Consider the following 21,936-nt stretch of genomic DNA (forward strand, 5'->3'; position numbering starts at 1 on the left):
CGCAGACCAGACCAGATCGCTGTGCAGTGCCGAGACCAGAACCAGAGATCCAGAACCGCAGACCAGACCCAGACCAGATCGCTGTCAGCAGAACCGGTACCAGAGACCGTCCGTGGTGAGGGAAGCCCAAACCTGACCAGATCTTGACGGCCTATTTCAAATTTACAGTGCGAGTACCCACAGAACAGTGCATAACCAATCTCTTAGTTTAAAATAACTAAATTCAAACTATTTCAACCTATTAAAACTGCATAGAAATCGTGTGTCCATTCTGTGATTTCAAACCTGTGAAAGTGTCATTTGTCATTCTGAATCATTATTTCATTTCTGAAATTTACCTCCACAAAATCGTCCCTATCTTTTGAACCGCGTGTGCTAGGAACGAGATCCTCAGCTTTCCAACAAGCCTAAAACCGACTTTCTACTTCTTATAGTTTTTCCATAATCGCGCTTTACGCACTCGGAAAAAGTGCAGCGAATTGAAAACTAGCTCAATCTCACCACACTTTAAAAAATAGCTGCCTCTTGCTTGCATTGCTGAAATTCGTTTTCAACCGGATAATACCTCACGAATCATTGCTAGTGTTGACCTGAACTAATCTTAAGTAGCTATCACCTACCCTGAATCTCCTATAGGGAATTAAAATCATTTTTAGTGTATTTTCACTTCTTTGCAAATCACATTTAAAGTATTTTTGCCTGTGTTTTAAAATCATCCCTGTTGCTCTAAGCTTGCTAAGGGGGAACTGAATTGGTATTGCCTTTGATTGTATCCCTGAAATTTATGTGCTCTCCTTCCATCTCCTTATATTGCATGGGGGGGGGGGGGGGTGAATTGTCAAAAGAAAAAGTGATCATATTATCTCTTGTGGAAACCAGCTCAGTTATTTCTGTGCTGCATTCCTTTCCATCATTGCATTTCCTTGAACCCATAAAAGCATTCTCAGCTACTTTATCCTCTCTATACCAACTCTTAAGTAATTAAAAGTGTGCTAGTATAATACTATCCATTGTTGATCACTGTCATATTCATAAGTGTGCTATCAAATATTAATTTATTTATAAAAGTGAGATATATATCTTGTTTAATTTTTCAATAAATCGTTTAATTTGCAAAACAAACATACTTCTTGGCTCAGTGAGGTCAGGGGGATTCAAAGAGAGGGGCGTTATACAACGGTTTATCATCCAAATCTATGAACTTGTCATAAAAATATATAAATAAGGGCTTCCCTTGGGCATCCCAGACTAGGCATTGACTCAGTTGGAGTGCTGAATTGAAGTCGCTTAACAGAATGCCCAAAGAAGCATTCACTTTTGTCTTCCCTTTTGACAGAGTGCCAAGCATTCATGGAATATGGCACAGTAAGCAGATCCACAAAGATCGCCTCCATAGTCAAGCAGCGTTGCTGGATAGAAAGGTACACAGCACTGAACGAGTGCTGGGTGGAGGACAAGGAGGCCACACAGGACTGATCAGAAGTGAAATCAAGTCAATTAAACTAGGGCTAAGTGAGCTGTAGGCCACCCAGGCTGACAACCAGAAGACCCCTCCCCTCAAGGGGCTGAACGAGCCCACAGCCCAAGCGGGGCTGATAGTCAGAAAGGGACAGAAGGGGGTGCGAGAAAACACAACAGAAACAGGGTCAAACAGGGCCATAGTCCACGAAAGACAGAGCATCAGAAAACCCATTAGCCTGCCAGAGACAGGCAATCCAATTATCCTAGCAATACTAACAGAAGAGCCACTTTTTGCGGACATTAGATCAGAGGAACTGGCTGAGTTTAATACATTGCTTAAGAGGGGGATAAACCAAGAACTGTTAAAACAGACTAACAGAAACCCGCTTGGGTCAACAGGACGCTGAGTGAAATCTTTTCTTTGTTGGATTTCCCAGGCCCAGATCTGGAACAGTCTCCTGAGAACTCTGTGGTGGGGGCGGGAGGACAGAAAGGGATAAAAAAAAAAAATCAGCCATCAATTATAAACCAAAAGTGTAGAGTAATCCTATTCCAAGTCAAAGCTTAATCTCTGCCCTACCACTAAAAAGAAAGGAAGAAAAACTATGTTAGCATAGGTTTGATGGAAGACTGAACCTTATTTGTTGGACATCATGATGAGCACCAGTTTATTATTTTGTAGAATAGGGAACTAGTGTTGCAGTTTAAAAGAGGTTTCAGTGGAGCTACAAATAAAGCATCCAGTTTGAACATGTCCTTGTGTTCGTCTCAGATCTCTGCCTTACCACAGGATGCAGAAAACAATGAAGAAAAAGTCTGCCAACAGAAGAGCAAAACCATAGAACCAGGTAATCGCTCTGTAGGATGCGGTTGGCAGTTTTCAGATGGCTCACCGATGCAGTTGGAACCACCCCAGGCCCCTGGGAAGAAGATTATTCTCCATTTGGAGAATACTTTGGTCCAGGTTCGAAGCCAGAGGAATAGAACGGTGAGAAAGCTACAGTTAGTTGCTGGTGATGCAGGGTTCCCACATTTTACCTCAGGCACAGTTGGCATTCAAGGAGGGGTTGGCATGGTGAGACCCAAAACAAAGAGCAGATATTGAAGAAAGCTTACCAGAGAGGAACCAGCTACGAAAGTTGGACCGGGAAGGCAGGTTTGGCAGTTTGATTGCAGGATTTGAGGCAGCACAGCCGCTGGAACTTCCCAGATCAGGGGAGACAGAACAAGAGTGTCTGTCTGGGGTCCTGTGAATATTCTCAGTCGATTGGGTTCTGAAAAGTCTACAGGAGCTTTGGCAGGGTACAGGCACCCTCTTCTGGGCCCCACAATGCAGGAACCTCAGAGAGAAAAAGTCTTAGAGCATGAGCTGTGATGCAGTTGTTCCTCACTGAATCAGGGAAAAGAGTGCCACTGTGGGTTCATTCTGGTCTTCTTTGAAGAAGCAGAGCGTTACAGTTCGATTATTTGGGACATCAAAGGGTGCTGGTGTAGAGCTCCAGTCCTTCCGTGAACAGCAGGCCTGCAGGCTCTACGAAGATTCCTCAACTTATTTTGGCCAAAATTACAGTTTACCAATATTTTTTCACTGCAAAAAGCGGGATGAGAATCACCCCTCCCCATCCAAAGCCCTCCTTTCTATAGCCTTCACCCAAACCCACCATCTATATTTTTAGCAGTAAAAAAAACAAAAAAAGAGAATGTAGTAAAACTATGGCAAAATGTAAGAAGGCCAAATGGTTGGTAAAAACAAAGTGGGGAATAGCGGCCTTGCAGAGTGAAGGTTTGGAGATTCCGCTGTAGACCCAGTTAGTGGGAAGAGTTGGGAGGCGGGGGGTGTAAGGCGGGTCATCAAATGGCAGATCATCCCTGCAAGCACACCCATGCTTTCAGGAAAGGTCGCTCACATACAGGAATTGATCCACAGGCATCTCTGCAATTGCCAATCAGAACTGCTTTCACACTGACCACAGCCCCCAGTACTGGACACACACAAGTCAAAAAAGTTCTCTCATACACACAAAGGAACAAGGGATAGTCAGGTGACTCCTCCAGGTCTTCGAGGCATAGTATCAGGTAAAATGGAGTCCATCCTGTGAAACCCTTTTACACAGGGAAACAAACCACTACCAGCCTAGTCACATGATTGACAGAGGATATGGGATCTGGGGAATTGGGGTACCCCTGCCTTTGGGTCACAAGGAGTTGTAAAGGCAGAGCATAAAACCAGACAGTCAGGTTTAAGACTAAGCATGGCTCGGGAAAAAAATCAAGTCACAAACCCATAAAATCCAACAACAAAAATTACCCAGGGGGCTTCCTACACATGTGGGCTTTCTGCACAGTGAGTCTCTTGTAACGCAAGGGCTTTGACCAACACATAAAATGCCCCCGATATTCCATATCATAACATAATCCAGCGTGCACTCATTTGACACATGCAAAGAGATTCTCACACACAAAGGCATTTGTAATCAATCTGAAAAGCAATTTGCAAAAATCTTACAACCCGAATTGAGTTCCAACACATGATTCCCCAAAGCCCCCACCTCGGCTCATGTCAGAAAACCCAAATTGACTGCCTAAGTCATATTAGCCATCTCCCAACTCTTAGCAGAACAACGATGCTCACCAAGAGGGTTGCTGGGTGCACCAAACAAGCCAGTGTGAACTACTGGGCGATCTGGCTTGCTTTAACATTACAGCATTTCTAGTATTCAAGGTAATTAAATCTAGAACCTCTGCAATCTAAATCAAGGTTCCAAAGGATTAACATATGACCATCAGACTGTTGTAGCTCTATCTGGTGAGCGAACATAGGGAGAGCCCTGACTTTTGGGTTAATCTCTGGTGATTTCTGTAGCTTGCATAGGGTCTGTTTTACCAGCAGATATCTTGAGAAGAGCTTTGCAAAATTAATCCTGCATTGTAGCAGCAATGATTTAGTCTGCCGGGAAACCCTTTATGTGCTGTAGGGCTGAAAGCAGGGAAAATTAACAAAGGCCCAGAATGAAGATCTTATTTTTGCAGGGCCACACTCAATAGGATAGTTCCTAGTGATAGCCCCGACATCCAAAGCATTGAATGCAAAAGACTTGAAGAAAAATGCATCGAAAACATTATTTTTTCCCCCATTTCTTTTTTAATGGGTGGTCCTCCCCTGACCCCTGTTTTTTTACCCCTCAGAACCCATTTTAATTAAAAAAACATTTTTTAAAAAAACTTTACCTACAAAAAAAATGCATTTTTTTGATGCATTTATTTTCGAGGCTTTTGCATTCAATGCTATGTATTCGAGGGAATCACTGGATACCCAATAGGATCTCATTTTCGATAGTGGATATGTGCAATTATTGGATTTGGTGGAGGTGGTCTTGGAGCCCCTAAAAAGATGCACACACACTACTTAGAAAAGTTTGGATACACGCAGATTTCTTAGGCTCTCTAAAAGCAGGTTTTCAAAAAATGGCATTGTTTTCTCCATGTACTTCTTTGGTAGATCTCCAGGGACCTTGTGGTTCCAGTACGGGCAGTCTTCATGTTTTGCATGGGCTTTTTAAAAGTCTGACTGAAGGTGTATACCTTAGAGCGTAGTTCAGAAACAGTTTTCGGTGTTGCTGATGCACTGCTCTGCTTCAGATGGTCTGCCAAAGCCTTTTTCGACCTGTGCAGGTGGAAGAGCAGCCAGCCTCCCTCCTTGAATCCACGGTCTTTGTCCAAAAAGTATTTATTCACCGTAATGTGATGTGAAATTTTATGTAAATAATCGTTGTACGATTTGTTCTAAATTGTAGGATTGTTCTTTTTACTTTGTATTTTTTTATTTTACGAATGCAATTATTTTGTAACTGTATTGAGATTGAAATTTGAAAGTAATGTGTAAAAAGTGTATTTTGTTAAACTAAACTGGTATATATATATATATATATATATATATATATATATATATATATATATATATATATATATATATATATATATATATATATATATATATATATATATATATATATATATATATATATATATATATATATATATATATAGTATTGCCAAGCAAGCAATCATTGTTACACAAGCGGTCACAGGGTGCCTCTACAACTCCAAATGTTTTCCAAGTTCTAGGAGGAGGTCTACAATTATGCATTATGTAAGGGCTGTTCTTGATCACTGATGAATATTCAATTCAGTGAATCAAGCCAACCTACGTTTCTGTGGTGACCAAGTTCTCTTCTCCCACATCTGGCTTCTGCCCTCGCCACAGAAACCACCTTGCTTGGTGAATCCAATTTGATTCTGTTTGCTCATCACGCTCTGATGACTTGTCATCTTTTGATCTTTCTGCCGCTTTTGATACGTTGGATACGCTCTTTGGATTGCTCTGCTGCTGTTTTTCAGTGGCTTAAATCCCATCTGTCCGATTTATCTTTTTCCACATCATGGGATAGTAAAATCTCCCCTACTCTCCTGCTGCTACACTGTGTTCATCAAGAAGTATTTGGCCCTCTCCTCTTGTCCCTTTAAACCTCCCTCCCTTTTAGTGTCTCTTATTTTGGGTTTTTGACCCATTCCTGTACCGATGACTCTCAGACCTTTGTCTACTCTTCCTTCTCCTTTATGCCAGCATCTCAGCCCATCTCCTTGCAGTCCAATCTTGCTTCAAAAACAGTCTGTTCTCTCCTCCCCCCCCCCCCAACATTTCGAACACTGCTTTCTTCGGTTTTCAATTGTACAATATGCGGAAAGTTCGCCCTTTCTTTCGACGCTACTAAACGTACTACTTGTTTTCACTTCTTATTGGTCTCTCCGTCTCAAATCTTGCCCTTTGTCTGTTTTCAACTCTGCTATCCTTGCTTGTTGTAGTCTCCCCCTATACCTCAATATCTCCCCTCATCACTCCCTCTCTTGACTATCCTTTCAATCTCGTCTATTGTTTCACTTCCTCTGGATATTTTTCAAATGTCTTCAAGTCTTGCTCCCTCCTACCTCTCTTCCCTTACCTCCTTTTACATCCCCATAAGCTCCCTGCAGTATCAATCCCATTTTGTAATAGTCCAGCGCTGTGCCCAATATCACTTGTGTTCATTTTCATTACTGGTCTCTAAACACTGGAACTCTTTACCTCTCTTTAATTGCCACATTCAAACTCCCCATATACCATATTGTACAATCTTTAGCAGACCTGATCTGCCCACCATGCCTCCTTGCTACCGTGGACAGTCATGTGGCTTGAGCGTCTCAGAATTCCAAAGGCAGTCAATACTTGTCTCTGTGACTTACCACTGCAACCTGAGAGCACAGTAGCTTCTGGCGATATTGTCCGGTTAAACAGAATTTCCACTTCTTGCAAAAAGTGGAATTATTGCTGGATATTGTAGTCCGCCACAGAGCTCAGCTACATTTCAGTCATATTATTTGATGCTCTGAGCCCTCCAACCCCTTGCTTGCCCATCTTTCCATTTTGTTCACTTACATGATACTGCTCAATTTTATGAAATGTTTTACACAATCTCAAGGCTATAGTTTGAGGAATGTTCTGTTCTCTTAAATCAGATCATATTGATAAACATTTATAAACGCCCACCTCTCCTTGATAAAACAGGTGACAGGGAGTCCTGCCATTTCTTGAGATAACATTTTTTATGAGATTGATTATTTTGCTCCATTTGTGATCCACCTGGTCAAAGAATTGTTTTTGTTGGCTCCCTGTGGGCTTCATGTGGCTTGTCAGATTTAAAAAAAAAACAAAAAAGATATACATACACATACATACACATAAACTGTTTTGAAGTTTGATTCTTTTCTCCTCATTACAGTTATGAGACAGATAGTTACATAAAGTGATACCAGAGCTAGATCCAGACAAAAGACGTCACTCTTTCTGATCCAAGCAATCAGCCCTTAAATGACCTCCCAACAGATTGTATCAAGTAAGATTAGCCAGTGATCTTTTTAAAAAATGTATGCTTTAATGCAGCACACTTCAGCAAATACAGGCTGTATTTGATACAATCTGTTGGGGCGAGTGTGATTTATTAGCACGTATCCACTATATCATGTATACCTTGTGAGGCTAAGAGTAGAGCCTCATTGTACTAGCTGCGCAGCACGCCCATCATTCTACCCTTAGGATGAGAACGCACTGACAAGCGTCTTAATCAACCCTTCATTATACATAAATATCCTCTGCTTGCTCTCTCATTTTGTGGTTGATGAGCTTGGGGGGGGGGGGAGAATTTTGTAGGTGAAATTGGTCCTTTTAAATCGGAAGCCTACTGCAAACTGCTTAATAAAGCTTAGAATCGAACAATAAAATTGTGTGGCAATGCCAGTATTTGCCTCCAAAATCCCTTTCGATGGCATTGCGCAACACACCCACCCCTTGGGTGATTGAGAAGATGGATGACCCTCTCCTCAGCCCACCCTATCTGCAGCAAGTCTGCTCTTCATTTCATTACTGGTAGCAGCAGGACGTACGAAGGGAAGTTTACTGGCATTTCCTTAATTACCATCGCCACCAAGGCCATATAATCTCCCCCATCCACCCACAGAATTCAAGGGTAGGTGTGCTTTTACTGCAGAATCCTATGGCAAGGAGTTTCCCAACATCCATAGGATGAAAAGTGTGAGTGATCACATTAGGCACAGCAGCCTCACTGTTAGCAACTAATCAAAACGTGTAGTGTTAGAAACTTTAGTGGATTAAACAAGTAAGAATTTTAAGAGGCATGCTCAATATATTTGGTTAGAATCCTAAACTGTTAAGGTAAGTCACTGAAATAAGTCTCTGAATAAAACACACAGCTCTGTGTGGAACAGATTTGAACCCCATTAGGTCAGACTCAAACATTCATCCCCCAAAGATGTACAATTGAATTGGGCAATGAGAAAAGATTGCAGTTCTTTAAGTGTGAGGAATGCAGTATGAAATGTAGAAAACAAATACAACATTGTCACTCTCACATTGTCTCATTCACTAATTCAGATTTATTAAATGACAGAGGATCTTTGTACACAAGAACTGTACTCACCATCTCACCAGTAAGAGTCTGTAGGCGATCAGAAGGATTCCGCTCAAGCATCATCTAAGTAAGACAGCCAAGAAAGAGATGGTCATGTGAAGTCAGCAAGACCTGAATCGGGGATTACAATATATGTGAATGTCCGACTCAAACTACGCATGGGGAAAACCAAATAGACTTGCTGATTGATCAAATCCCTAAGCAAAAACCACCACCACAAAAATAAAAAATAAAACATTTCCATCATCAAATATATACATAAAATTAATTAAAAGACCAAATCATTAACCATTATTGCCGTCATCAAATGCTTTAGCAGTGGCCTGTGCGAAGAAACTAGTTATACAAACAAATCCTTAACATCTACTGATGGCTAAAATCACAAAATGCAATCACTGCTTGAACAATTTTCCCAGGCACCACTGTTTAAGAAAACACAAACTAGCAATTGATTAGCACATCCGAACATCACTGTATGATGAAACCAACCACAGATTACCAAATATTCACACTGCTGCAGGGATTAGAAAGATAAGCAGAACCAAACAAATCCTAGATGCCAGGCATCAAACAATGCTTAAGGCACTAGCACCTTTAGAGCATGAAGAGCTAATGCACAGCTTGCTGCAAATCTAATATGGCGTGCAAGATTCCAACTATACTTTTTGTCAATTAAATGATCTACTATGTTTTAACCACCTGGCTGCTCAGTAGATGGCCATCGATGTCCTGTGCAAGCCCTACAGCCTACAGTTGGGCCATTTGTTTAGCTGAGGTTCAACGGTTACAGGTCTTCTAAAGGTTTTCTAATACAGTTACATACATTCCGAAACACATAGTTAAAGTCACATAGCTATGTGTTTGCATGGAACCAGTTTGCAAGTCTAGTAGCTCCTGGTCGTGGTTTGTGTCCAGCTAACCCAGTTTACAATGCTACAACCAGAAGCTTCTCCTAAATTCACATTTTAGGGGGCTAAAAGTACATGGGACATCTCAGAGCATCCGCATAAAGGGGCCAAAAAGACTACCAGGCACACAGAGGATCCTGAAAGGGCCAAGAGGTTTACCCAAAGGAGAACATTTAAAAAAAAAAAATAATACATCAACAAAAATAACATACAAACAGCATTGCAGAGGATCTCTCGAAAAGGGCTAAAATTACATCCAAGAACCAGGCCAAGGCCTCCAAAACAATGGCCAAACCCCATTAGAAAAATCGGATGTGTAACGCACATCATCACAGATGCTCTCAAAATGGCGGCTCCTCAGAATGTGAAGTCCCTATTTTGTCAACATCTCAGCTCCCATACTGATTGGCACCAGACGTGGATTGGTGCCTAGTGTTTCTTTGGGAAGGGACCAATTTTCCCTTAGTGGTGAATGGACTCCATGTATCAGAAGGTCATTGCCTTCAACAGCGTCTCTTCGGCCAATGTCATCTCCAGTACAATAAGTGGACCTGTGGCTAGGCAGTCCATTGCAGCCAGCGTCAGTTGACACCTGGAGGCAAAATCCTTTCAATAGACTGATACATTAACCTAGAGTTCTCTGAGGAGGCCTTTTTCCTAAATGTCAAAATCTTATGCACTCTTCCTTGAACTATTTTAAGAATCTCTTTCCACTGCCAAATGAGGTGCCCAACCCTTGTAAATCCCTCCTCCCCACCACCTCCCCCTACGCTGGTGGAACACCCACTTGAACCAAAAGGTGCCCTCCCTCAGGCTCCACGATAGGTGGAGCCAATGAAATCTCTTACTGATGAGGGAAACGCTGACACAGGGAGAAGGTGGAACCATCACTGTTAATCCGGGTTTACCAGGACCGGGTTCTGAATCTCGTGATTTAGACATTCCTAGGCCAGAATTGTAGGTGTATTAGTGAGAGCCCTATCCCTGAAAACACTAGACCGTTCAGTGCTTTTCCTATAAAAGGATACACTAGCAGAGGCAAAATGGGTGTGGGAAAAGCCACACTCTGGACCACATAAAAAGATAGATTCCAGATATAGGCATCAGCCTTCTGAGGAAATGCCATTAACAATTTGTCCTCAGCCATACTGTAGAGTTGTAGCACTCTGCCTCTACCTTTGCTCTTTCACAACTCTTAACAAAAGGATAAAATCTGCAAAGGAATGGAAAGAAAATATTTATAAATTCAGCACTCCAACTTAAACAAATCTAAAATTCCCAAAATTTTAGACCTGTTGAATTTCACCCTTCATCTTCAAGAGGATCACTGTCGCACAGATCCGAACTACTCTTTGACAGGGAGATTGGCTCTGTGTAGGTGACCTGAAGGATGCCTACCTCCATATCACAATACAGCCCCGGCATCAAGTTTTCAGTACAGAGTTTTTTCCTTTTAACTGGAGCTTGGCTTCCGTGCCACATGTATATGCATAATTGGAGGATTGGCTCCTTGGATCTCATTGTCCACAAACCAATCTCAAGTCCCTCCCTACTAAACCTACTGTATCGTCCATGGTATTATCAGCTGGAATACGACAATAGCAAGGGTGTTCATTACAGAGGAAAAGAGGGGGGACAAATGGCAACCTTGAACCTTTTTCCGGAAATCAACACACATGACCGCATCGTGATTACAGAGGCTTCTAGGCCTAATGGATTTCTGTCTACTGGAGGTTCCACCAACGAGATTCCAGATGAGACAAACATAATTAGTTTTGATTAAAGCTTGGTCTCAAGCATCAGACCCTCAGTCTTATGCAGTACCAGTGACATTGGAAATGAGGAAAGAAATCAGTTGGTGATCGAATCAGAAAACCTTGATGACTAGAACCCCTTTTGTGGCACTAGTCGCTCCAGCGACCATTACCACCGATTCCTATTTGCTGGGCTGGGAAAAGGGTGGGGGGGGGGAAATCAACAATAAATCTGCTGGAGGTGTTTGACCTCTTGTCTCCCATGGAGAGGTGCAAGAACAAACCTATGTGAACGCACAGCGTGCAGTCAGACAGGCAATATAAAAGTTGGCTGTAGGCGATCAATGCTATGTGAATGGGTGACCGGTCTTCATCTGGGCCGGTTTGTTACTTTGAAAATTAATCTTAAGTCACGGAAGACGTACTATCTGCTGCCAATTTAAAACAAGCTTTCTGAGTTCCAAGCAATACATTCCCTCTGGAGAAGTTTGAATATGTCAAAACAGGGACAACGAATGCTAAAGCTTTGGCACAGACTTAGTAGAATCTGCAGCCCACCACATGGACTTTGGCTGGAGGAATAGCTGAATAGCCATAGGAGTGTATGCTTGTGTCAGGCATGGCTCCAGACAACATTTGCAAAAGATAAGTCCTGGACCTTCGACAATAACAGAAAAGTTTACAAAAGAGGAAAACAAGTACGCTAACCCAAATGTCACTCACCGTACTCACTTAACCTACTGGCTAAATGTCCACCTATTTGCAGATTTTGGACTTCGCTCTAGTTCTTGCAGGGTTTCGCTGCTTCCAAGACCACAAATCTGGACAGCCAGACAACTCTCTCAGCATTCAACACAGAAAGCTAGGACAGCAAACTGAGCTTTCGTCTCCCACTCCGTTTCATCCTCCATAAGACCGTTTTCTGCCACCACTGACAAAATCTCCAAGAGATGGTCAGGAATAGTCCCATGGAACTCCAGTGGGGGGGGGGGGTGGTTTTTCACACCATCTGGAGCCATGGAGGACCGGAAGAGACACATGGGTCCTTTTGGTGGCTTGCAAAGGCCATCACCTTCAGCTATCCCCGGTCCATCCCTCCCACCCCCGCTTAGCCAGAGTGGATCCCCATCTATCCTGGCACAGATTCAGAATGCCTCTCTATGAAGGCAATAGAGATAGTCTCACTGACAGAGCAAGGCAAGGGTTTTTATTCTCTACTTTTCACAGTGCCCAAACCAGTCTTGTCTGCGCAAAATTTTAGACCTGTCGGATTTCAACCTTAATCTTCTGCAAGAGAGGTTCAAGAGGATCCCAATCGTACATATCTGAAATACTCAGACAGGGAGGTTGGCTCTGTATAGTGGATCTGAAGGATGCCCAACTCCATATTCCAATACAGCCCCAGCATCGGAAAGGTCTTCGTATCGCTATAGGGAAACAATCATTTATAGTACAGAGTTTTGCCTTTTAGGCACTGCTCGGCTTCCGAGAGTTCATCAAAACATCAGCAATAGTGGCCTTTCTCAGACTGCAAGGAGTCCATGTGTTTATGCATATTTGGATGATTGGCTCATGAGATCTCATTGTCCGCAAACAAATCTCAATCTGCACTGCTTACTAGACCTACTGTACTGTCCTGGCCTGCCTTAACTGGAAGAAATCTGCAGGAATACAACAATAGCAAGGGTTTTCATTACAGAGGAAAGGAGGGGAGGGGGGCCGATATTAACATTGCATTTTTTTCCTGAAATCAACCCACATGGCCACTGTGTTATTTCAGAGGCTGCGAGGCCCAATGGCTTCCTGTGTACTGGTGGTTCCAATAGCAAGACTCAAGATGAGACAAACATAATTAGCTTTGAGGCAAGCTTGGCCTCAAACATCAGACCCTCAGTCTTACGCAGTCCAAGTGAAGTTGGAGAGGATGAATGGAACCCCTTTTGCGGAAGCAGTCCCTCAAATGACCCTTACCAGGGACTCCTCTCTGCTGGTCTGCGGACCGTGGGATCCGTAGAAATGACCAAAGAAATATATAAAAACCAATGAGATATTTATTTCAATTGCCGCTGAACGAAAATAAAGAGCAGCCGAAAATGTGGAATAAATATCCCATTTGGTTAGGTGTCCCCTGCACCCTGCAGCACCGGTTTCCATGCACGTAAGTGAAGGGAACTGGCGTTGCAGAGGAATGGAGCAGTCGGCGCCATACAGCAAAGTGGGCCGCCAAAAGGTAAGTAAGGGGGCGCGCGTGGAGGGGTGCAAGTTGCCAGAAATTTCTGTGGGAGGAAAAACTGAAAGGCAAAGTCAAATGCATTTTGTTTTTTCTCCCTCTGACATTGCTCATTCGAACAAATCATGGACAACCCGGGGGGATCAACAATGAATCATCTGGAGGGGTTTGACCTCTGGTCTTCCATGGAAGGGAGTAGTTTCTTACCTGTAACTGCATTTCTCCAGCGTTGGTATCTTTGGTATCTTTCATGGATTCACATGCTGTGAATATTTCCCGTCAGGCTGGGAAACATTGGGAACTTTAACTTAGCATTTTCCTATGGAAAACAACGACACTTCAGTGTCCTATCGATGTTCTTTTTTGGGTGCTTTAGGCCACGCCAATAGGACGTCTGCTATAAATCGCCCCGCCCCAGCGGCTTCCTTCAGATTTTAACCTCCAAATTAGAGGGAACCCGACCCTAGGTTTGCCTGCAGAGCGGCCGGTGGGCACATGTGAATCCATGAAAGATACCAACGCTGGAAAAATGGAGTTACAGGTAAGAAACTACTCCCTTCCCCTGCATTGGATCTTTCATGGATTCACATGCTGTGAATAGATTACATAGCAGTACAACCAATGTATGGTGGTGTATAACAGGCAAACCCACCAATAGCAACTTATCACAAACATGAGACAACAAACCAACCAAATGTAATAAAATACAACCCCCCCCCGAAGCTGCTGGGCCTACCTTACTGAAACAGGTATTGGAAGACCGCCCGTCCCACCTGTACATCGTCCACATGTTGCTGGCCCAGATAGTAATGCCTGGTGAAGGTATGCAGCACCGCCCAGGAAGCTGCCTGGCAAATGTCCACCAGCGGTATCCCAGACCACAGCGCCGCCGCCGACGCTGTGGACTGCGTAGAATGAGCCTTCGGGGCACTCCTCAAAGGCTTGCCAGCTTTTGCGTGACAAAACGAAATTGTAAATTAAACCCAATGGGAAAGTCCTTGTTTGGAAATAGACTGCCCCTTGTTGGAGGGCCCAAACGCCATAAACCGTTGCTTTGACTTCCTGAAGTCCTGCGTACAGTTCAAATAAAATGTTAGCGCCCTCTTAACGTCTAGAGATTGAAGGGCCTTTTCTGCCGACATGGATGCATTAGCAAAGAACGAAGGTAAGGCAATAGAGGCCAGTTTGTGAAACGCAGACGGCACTTCCGGGATAGTAGACAAGAGAACCTTTTCCTTCATGAACCTCAGGTAAGGCGGGTCAACGACCAATGCCTGCAATTCGGACACCTGTCTGGCAGAGGTAATTGCCACCAGAAACGGCACATTCCATGAAAGGAACTTCAAAGAAGCCATCAAAATGGGTTCAAATGGAGGCTTCATCAACGCCGAAAGAACAACATTGAGGGTCCACACCGGTGCAAACTGCTTTTCCGGGCGAAAATGTCCAAAATAGCCCTTTCAGAAAATGTTTCACCAAACTATCACTAAACAGAGGAGCAGCATGGCGCCTTCTCGTGAACCTAGAAATCATCGCCAAATGCACCTTGATGGAGGAGAACACCAGGCACTCTTTCGCAAGGTGTAACAAGTACGGAAGGACCTGAGCCGGGTAAACATCCAACAGTCTTATCTCAGGGTGACCCTCACACCAGGCACAGAATCTCGCCCATTGAGGACCATACGAGACATTGGTAGAAGGGGCCCTTGCCGCCTCCAAGACCAGGCAACACACCCGGGAGATCTCTAGATGACCAAACTCTTGAGTAGTCAGAAGCCACGCCGCCAGGCTGAGAGAAGCCCGATTGTGATGCCACACCCTGCCGTGGTCCTGAGACAGGAGATCCGGATCTTCTAACCGCAACGGCTCTTCCACCGCTAGATGCAGGAGATCTGAAAACCACGTCTGCCTGGGCCAGAACGGGGTCACCAGAATCACCCTGCACCGGTACTTCCGCACCCACTGGATGGTCCTCCGAATCTGTGGAAACGGGGGAAACTGATACGCAAAGAGGCCCGTCCACGGGAACAAGACAGCGTTCCCCATTGACTCTGGATGAGCCCCTCTGCTGGCAAACTCTGGACATGGTTTGTTTTCTATCATTGCGAACAAGTCTATCGGGGAAACTTCCATCGCCGGAAGAATCTTGCCACCTGCTGCGCCTTCAGCCTCCACTCGTGGCATCCCTGCTTAGGGCATCTGCTTGAACATTCAGAACCCCCAGCAGTGGTAAGCGACGATACTGACCCCTTATGATATGATATGGCATTTGTAACACACCTATACACAAGTGTTTCAAGGCGCGACGAGGTGAGGGGGGGGGGGGGTGGGGAACAAGGGGAGACAGACAACGATCCTACTAGGCCAGTTGTCATTCAGATCGCGCAAGGGTAGAGGGGAAGGGAAAAGTGCAAGGGGAAAGGGAGAGGGGAAAGTGCAGTACAGGGTTAGTAGAATACAAGATAAATAATAAGGGCCAGCTAGTGGCAAGTGCAAGGTAAGTGCCGGGAGGAGGGGCTGTAGGGATACAGAGACAGTCCCGCAGTGCAGGGGCTGCCAGGGAGGCAGTGCAGGGAAGAGTGGCTGGGCCAAGGACCGAGATCGGTGAGTGGCCCAGTTGCAGATTCAGTGAAGGTTCAGTGATTTTAGCAGGGGAGAGGGGGAGAGAAAGCGGAGGCAAAGAGGAAGGTTTTGAGGTGCTTCCGGAACCGGAGATGGTTCTCAAGTTTCAGGGAGGCAGCAAGGCTATTCCAGAGGGAGGCCCCTGCTGCAGAGAGAGATCTACCTCCAACTCGTTGCTTGGAGAAGCGGCTGACCCTGAGGGAGTTGGAGGCGGATGAGCGAAGAGCTCGGGAAGGAAGATATTTAGGAAGAGAGAGTTGAAGGTATTTTGGCCCAAGGCCCCAGAAGGCCTTGTGGACAATGCAGAGGGTTTTGAACTTAATCCTCGCAGCCACTGGGAGCCAGTGTAGCGATTTCAGTCCTGGAGAGATACGGTCCCTGGGCTTGAGGCCAAGGACAAGTCTTGCAGTCCTGTTCTGGATGAGTTGCAAAGGGCAGAGAGTAGAGGCAGGCAGATTTAGATAGAGGCGGTTACAGTAGTCCAGCTTCGAGAGAACCAGGGCTCTAGAGACAGTGAGCTTCTGGGGGAAGGAGAGGAAAGGAAGGATACCTCTGAGGAGACCAATGCCAAACGTCCTGCGCGGAATGCGTGCCGCCCTGCTTCCTCAAATAGAACATTATGGTTGTTTGTCTGGCAACACCATCACCACCGATCCGCGGAAGAAACAACCTTGGGGCCCAGTGCACCGCCCTCAACTCAAGTACATTGATATGCAATGAAGTTTCCTCCCGAGACCATAGGCCCTGTACCTGCGAGTCGTCTAGGTGTGCCCCCCACCCGAACTGGGAAGCGTCTGCCGCAATCGTGAATTGGAACTCCGGCTCCAGCAAGGGCATGCCCCTTACAAGATTGGGCGTGCAAGTCCACCATCGCAGGGCGTCCACCAAGCCCTTGTCGACCACCAGGTTGTCCAACCATAATCCTCGACCCTGCGACCACCTGCCTGCGAGGAACTCCTGCACCGGCCTCATGAACAGGTGGCAATTGGGAAGGAGAGGGATACACGACACCATGACCCCTAACAGCGACATGTAACCTCGAGACCACTGTACCCCTTCCCCACTCGCCTGCCTTGGATCGCAACCTGTCCACTCGCTTGCTGGAAGGTTTTACCAGATTGTCCTGTCAGTGCTCCAGATAAGATTCTAAGGTGGGAGTATGTTACTCCCTGTTTTTATAATTGGAGAGTAAATGCAATTTCAAGAGAGTAAAAATTTGTTTTCTCTTCCGCAAGAGAGTAAAAATCATGTGACATGCATTGAACGTGTGTGTTAGGTTAAAAACGTACAACAAAACAGAGGCGTATATCAAAACGTGGCTCAAAACAAGGTATGTAAATATAAAGAAGAGACAGATTAATACAATCTCCATAACAATATCATTATATGTTAAGTCTTCTCTCTCATCCTACTGCATAGTCCTGAAAAAAATGGAGTAGACTTTAATAAAAAAAACTCCAATTTATTTTGTCAATATGACATATACCACAAAACCTATGATGCTGGTAAAAATTGTTAAGAACACCCAAAGAAATAATTAACCAATGAACAAAACAAAAAAGAAACAATACAATTATACATTGCTTACAATACAACAATTTTAACACTTCATCACAAAGACACAATGGGACAGAAGAACAAGTTACTTTCTTACCTGGTAACGTTCTTTCGATGGGATGGTCCGACGACGTATTCCATATCTATGACAGTAATCACCACAGCTGTGCTGCTTCGGAAACTTTTTCGGCGTCTGCGTCCTGCGTCGATGACGTCGATGCGCCGCCGTCGAGGACCTCCTCCGACGTCCGACGTCATCCGATGTGATAAGTAGGACGCACGACGCCAGTAGCCTCAGTTGTAGTTTTTTCCCCCAGAACGTGTGACAATAGTCAACTGCCAGTCCGACACAAAGCCTTGCGGAACGTAAGCTGCAAACGCAACAGAAATTCTGCAGCGGGGAAGGCAGGGCGGGAGCGATATGGAATACGTCGTCGGACCATCCCATCGAAAGAACGTTACCAGGTAAGAAAGTAACTTGTTCTTCGAGGGGATTGGGTCCTCCGACGTATTCCATATCTATGACAGACTCCCAAAGCAGTACCAAATCAAGGAGGAGGGAAAGAATTTAGAAACAAAATTTAGAATAGCCAATCAAATAGCAGAGCAAAGGACCGCCTTGCCAAAGGCCAGATCCTGCCCTCTGATGGAATCGAGGGAATAATGCCGCACAAATGTATGCACTGAAGCCCAGGTGGCAGCATCACAGATGTTGCGAATAGGAACACCCCTCTGCAGGGCAGTAGATGCAGCCAAGCCCCTGGTAGAATGGGCCCGCAAGCCAGCCGGAGGGTCCTTGCCCGCCAAGCGGTAACACTCCGAGATGGCCAAAATAATCCAGCGGGACAAAGTCTGTTTCGTCACAGCTTGCCCCAAGCGCTTACCAGCGTAACCAATAAAGAGTTGATCGTCCACTCTGACCCGGGACATGCGAGAAACATAAAAGCTCAAAGCTCTCCTAGGATCAAGCCTATGGAGCCTCTCCTCTTCCTTACCAGGATGCGGAGGAGGATAGAATGCCGGAAGAACAATCTTCTGGGCCAAATGAAATTCCGTCACTACCTTCGGAAGAAAAGAAGGACGAACTCGAAGGACAACCCTGTCCTTGTGAAATACAGTGAAGGGTGGCTTAACAGAAAGTGCCTGTAACTCACTCACTCTGCGAGCGGAAGTAACCGCAACTAAAAACACAGTTTTCAAAGTCAACAGCCTCAAAGGGCAAGAATGTAACGGCTCAAACGGAGCACCCATAAGAAACCTAAGAACAAGGTTCAAATCCCAACCGGGCACCAGGAAAGGCGACGGAGGGAACACATTAGTGAGCCCTTTCAGAAACTGTGAAATTAAAGGGATTTTAAAGTAAGAACATTCTTCAGATGAGCGCTTAAAGATGGACAGCGCCGCCAGGTAACCCTTAACGGTACCCACTTGCAAGCCCCTGTGGGCCAAAGAAAGCAAAAAGGACAGAACCATGGGGATGTCACATGCAAAAGGATCCACATTCTGAACTCTGCACCAGTCGCAGAACTTACGCCAACGGCAACGGTACAGAGACTTAGTTGCGGGCCTTCGGGCCGAAAGCAACACCTCCATCACGTCTTCAGGGAGGTCCCAATCCTTATACCTCAACCTTTCAGAAGCCAAGCGTGAAGGTTGAGGGATCCGACCTCTGGATGGAGAACCTGACCCCCCTCCCGTGAGAGCAGATCGTCTCGGTAGGGAAGACGACGTGGAGGGCAGATGGACAAGTCGAGAAGGTCCGGGTACCACGTCCTCCGAGCCCACGCCGGAGCAATGAGGATCATCCGGGAACCGAACTTCCGTAACCTCCGCAGCACTTGCGGGATGACGGGGACCGGAGGAAACGCGTACAGCAGCGGGAACGACCACTCCACCACGAACGCGTCTCCTAAGGCTCCTATTGGAGGAAATTCCCGCGAGCAAAACCTTTCGCACTTCCGGTTGACACTGGAGGCAAAGAGATCCACTTGAGGGGTCCCCCAAAGGGCGAAGATCTCCAGGAGAATCTCCTGAGCCAACTCCCACTCGTGAGAGATCGTGCACTGCCTGCTCAGAGCGTCCGCCGTCACGTTCTCGACTCCGGCCAGATGAACTGCCGAGATCGAAACTTCCTGCTGGATGGCCCAGAACTCGAGCTGCATCGCCTCCCTGCACAGAGGAAGTGACCCTGCCCCCCCCTTTTTGTTGAGGTAGTGCATGGCCACTGTGTTGTCCGTCAGGATCAGGACATTCTTCCCTCGCACAGTCGGCAGAAAAGCCCTCAGGGCTAGCCTGACGGCCCTCAGCTCCAACAGATTGATATGGAGTCTGGACTCCGACGGAGACCAACGACCGCTGACTGTCAGCCCGTTGGCATGAGCTCCCCATCCCGTGAGGGATGCATCCGACACGATCGTCACCTCCGGCCAGGGAAGCCAAAACGGAGCCCCCTTCATCAAGTTGCCTTCGACGGCCCACCACAGAAGGTCCCGGGCGACCGAGGGCGGCACCTGAATCGGGTCCGACATCCTGCCGGAGGACTGCGACCATTGCATCTTGAGTGCCCACTGCAAAGATCTCATTCGCAGGCGAGCCTCTGGCACCAGAAGAATGCAGGATGCCATGAGGCCGAGCAACCTCAAGAACTCGAACGCTGGGAGCGTCTGGGCATGCTGAAACTTGCGCACCATCTGCTGAATGTGAAGAGCCCTCACCTGGGGAGGAAAACACTGCCCCAGGGAAGTGTCGAGCACTGCTCCGATGTACTGGAGCCTCTGCGTTGGCGTCAAATGGGACTTCTTTAAATTGAGGGAGAAGCCCAGCCTGTGAAGGGAGTGGCAGGCGACGGACAGATGATCCAGGACCTGCTCGGGAGAGCTCCCCCTGATCAACCAATCGTCCAGGTAGGGGTAGACGTGAATCCCCCCTTGCCTGAGATGCGCTGCCACCACCACCATGAGCTTGGTGAAAACCCTCGGGGCGGAGGTCAAACCGAACAGCAGGACCCGAAACTGAAAGTGCGAGTCGCCAACCGCGAACCTCAGGTACTTCTTGTGCTTGGGATGGATCGGCACATGGAAGTAAGCATCCTTGAGGTCGAGTGACACCAACCAGTCCTGAAGCTGAAGGGCCTGGAGGACTTGAGAGAGAGTAACCATCTTGAACTTGTCCTTCCTGAGGAGTTTGTTCAAACCGCGCAAGTCCATGATGGGTCTCAATCCCCCGTCTTTCTTGGAAATCAAAAAATAAGGGGAATACCATCCCTTGTTTCTCTCCGCTACAGGCACCAGTTCTATGGCGCCTTTCTCCAGCAGGGCTTGAATTTCCTGCGCAAGGAGCGGATCCGGACACTTCAAAGAGAGGTTCCCCGGTGGATTGTCGCGAGGCCTGTGCCGAAAGGGAAGACAGTAGCCGTGGGTTACGATCTCCAGAACCCACACATCCAAAGTAATGGCACGCCACTCTACAAGATGCTGCGCCAGCCTTCCCCCAACCGGCGAACCATGGGACAAGGCCTCATGACTGAGTAGGAGCGGCTGCGGCGTTACCTGAGGGCAAAGAGGCAACTGCCCGAGCGGCCTTGGCACCACGGGTACCCTGTCGTCCACCTCTGGTACCCCTGCGTTGGCCCCTTTGACTGCCAGCTCCTCTCGCTCTACCAAAGGACGAGTAATAGCGAAAGGAGCCACCCCTCCACTGCTGTCCCCTAGGACGAAAAGGCGGAGGTTGGCGAACTGCAGCGCCCAACGACTTCGCTGCAGCTTTTGAGGTCTGCAACCTCTCAAGGCTCTCGTCAGCCTTGCTGCCAAAAAGATGTTCACCATCAAAGGGCATGTTGAGGAGCCGGGACTGCACATCAGGAGCAAACCCCGACTTCCGCAACCACGCAAACCTGCGTATCACGGTGCTCGCCGCCATGGACCTACTGACGCATTCAGCTAAGTCCAAACCCGACTGAACGGACTCACACATGGCATCCTTACCATCCTGGACCAAAGCAAGGAAACCATCCCGTTCGTCCCCTTCGGGAATATGTTCAGCCGCTAACGCAACACAGTTCCACAGAGTGTGCGTGAAACGCGACAAGGCACAAATGGAGTTGGCCGCCTGAAGCGCCATACCACCAGAAGAAAACACCTTCTTCGCCCAGCCATCAAAACGTTTGTCGTCCCTATCAGGAGGGATGGTAGGGTACGACGCCTGCTTTGCCGGGGCCGTGGCCGCCTGCACCACCAAACTTTCCGGAGTGGGGTGCCTGGTCAAGTAGCAGGGGTCGCCACTGGCTGGACGGTATTTCCGCGACAAGGATCTGCCCACTGCCGGGAGACTCTCCGGAGCAGTCCAAGCCGCCGCCACCCTACGCTGTAAAGCCATATGGAATG

General features: G+C 46.6%; 1 protein-coding gene across 2 annotated transcripts in view; it reads right to left on the bottom strand.

Moving 5' to 3' along the window:
* The window catches only part of MRPL9 (mitochondrial ribosomal protein L9), a 201,053-nt gene that overhangs the window by 72,600 nt on the left and 106,517 nt on the right, over positions 1-21,936 (bottom strand). For both annotated transcript variants that reach the window (XM_069650719.1, XM_069650727.1), the window contains exon 4: positions 8,493-8,546. In XM_069650719.1, the coding sequence (XP_069506820.1) occupies positions 8,493-8,546 (54 nt within the window). The remainder of the gene's footprint in view (positions 1-8,492; positions 8,547-21,936) is intronic.

Source organism: Ambystoma mexicanum, chromosome 1p (assembly GCF_040938575.1).
Source record: "Ambystoma mexicanum isolate Mex_15411 chromosome 1p, UKY_AmexF1_1, whole genome shotgun sequence".
In the NCBI taxonomy this organism is placed as follows: Eukaryota; Metazoa; Chordata; class Amphibia; order Caudata; family Ambystomatidae; genus Ambystoma; species Ambystoma mexicanum.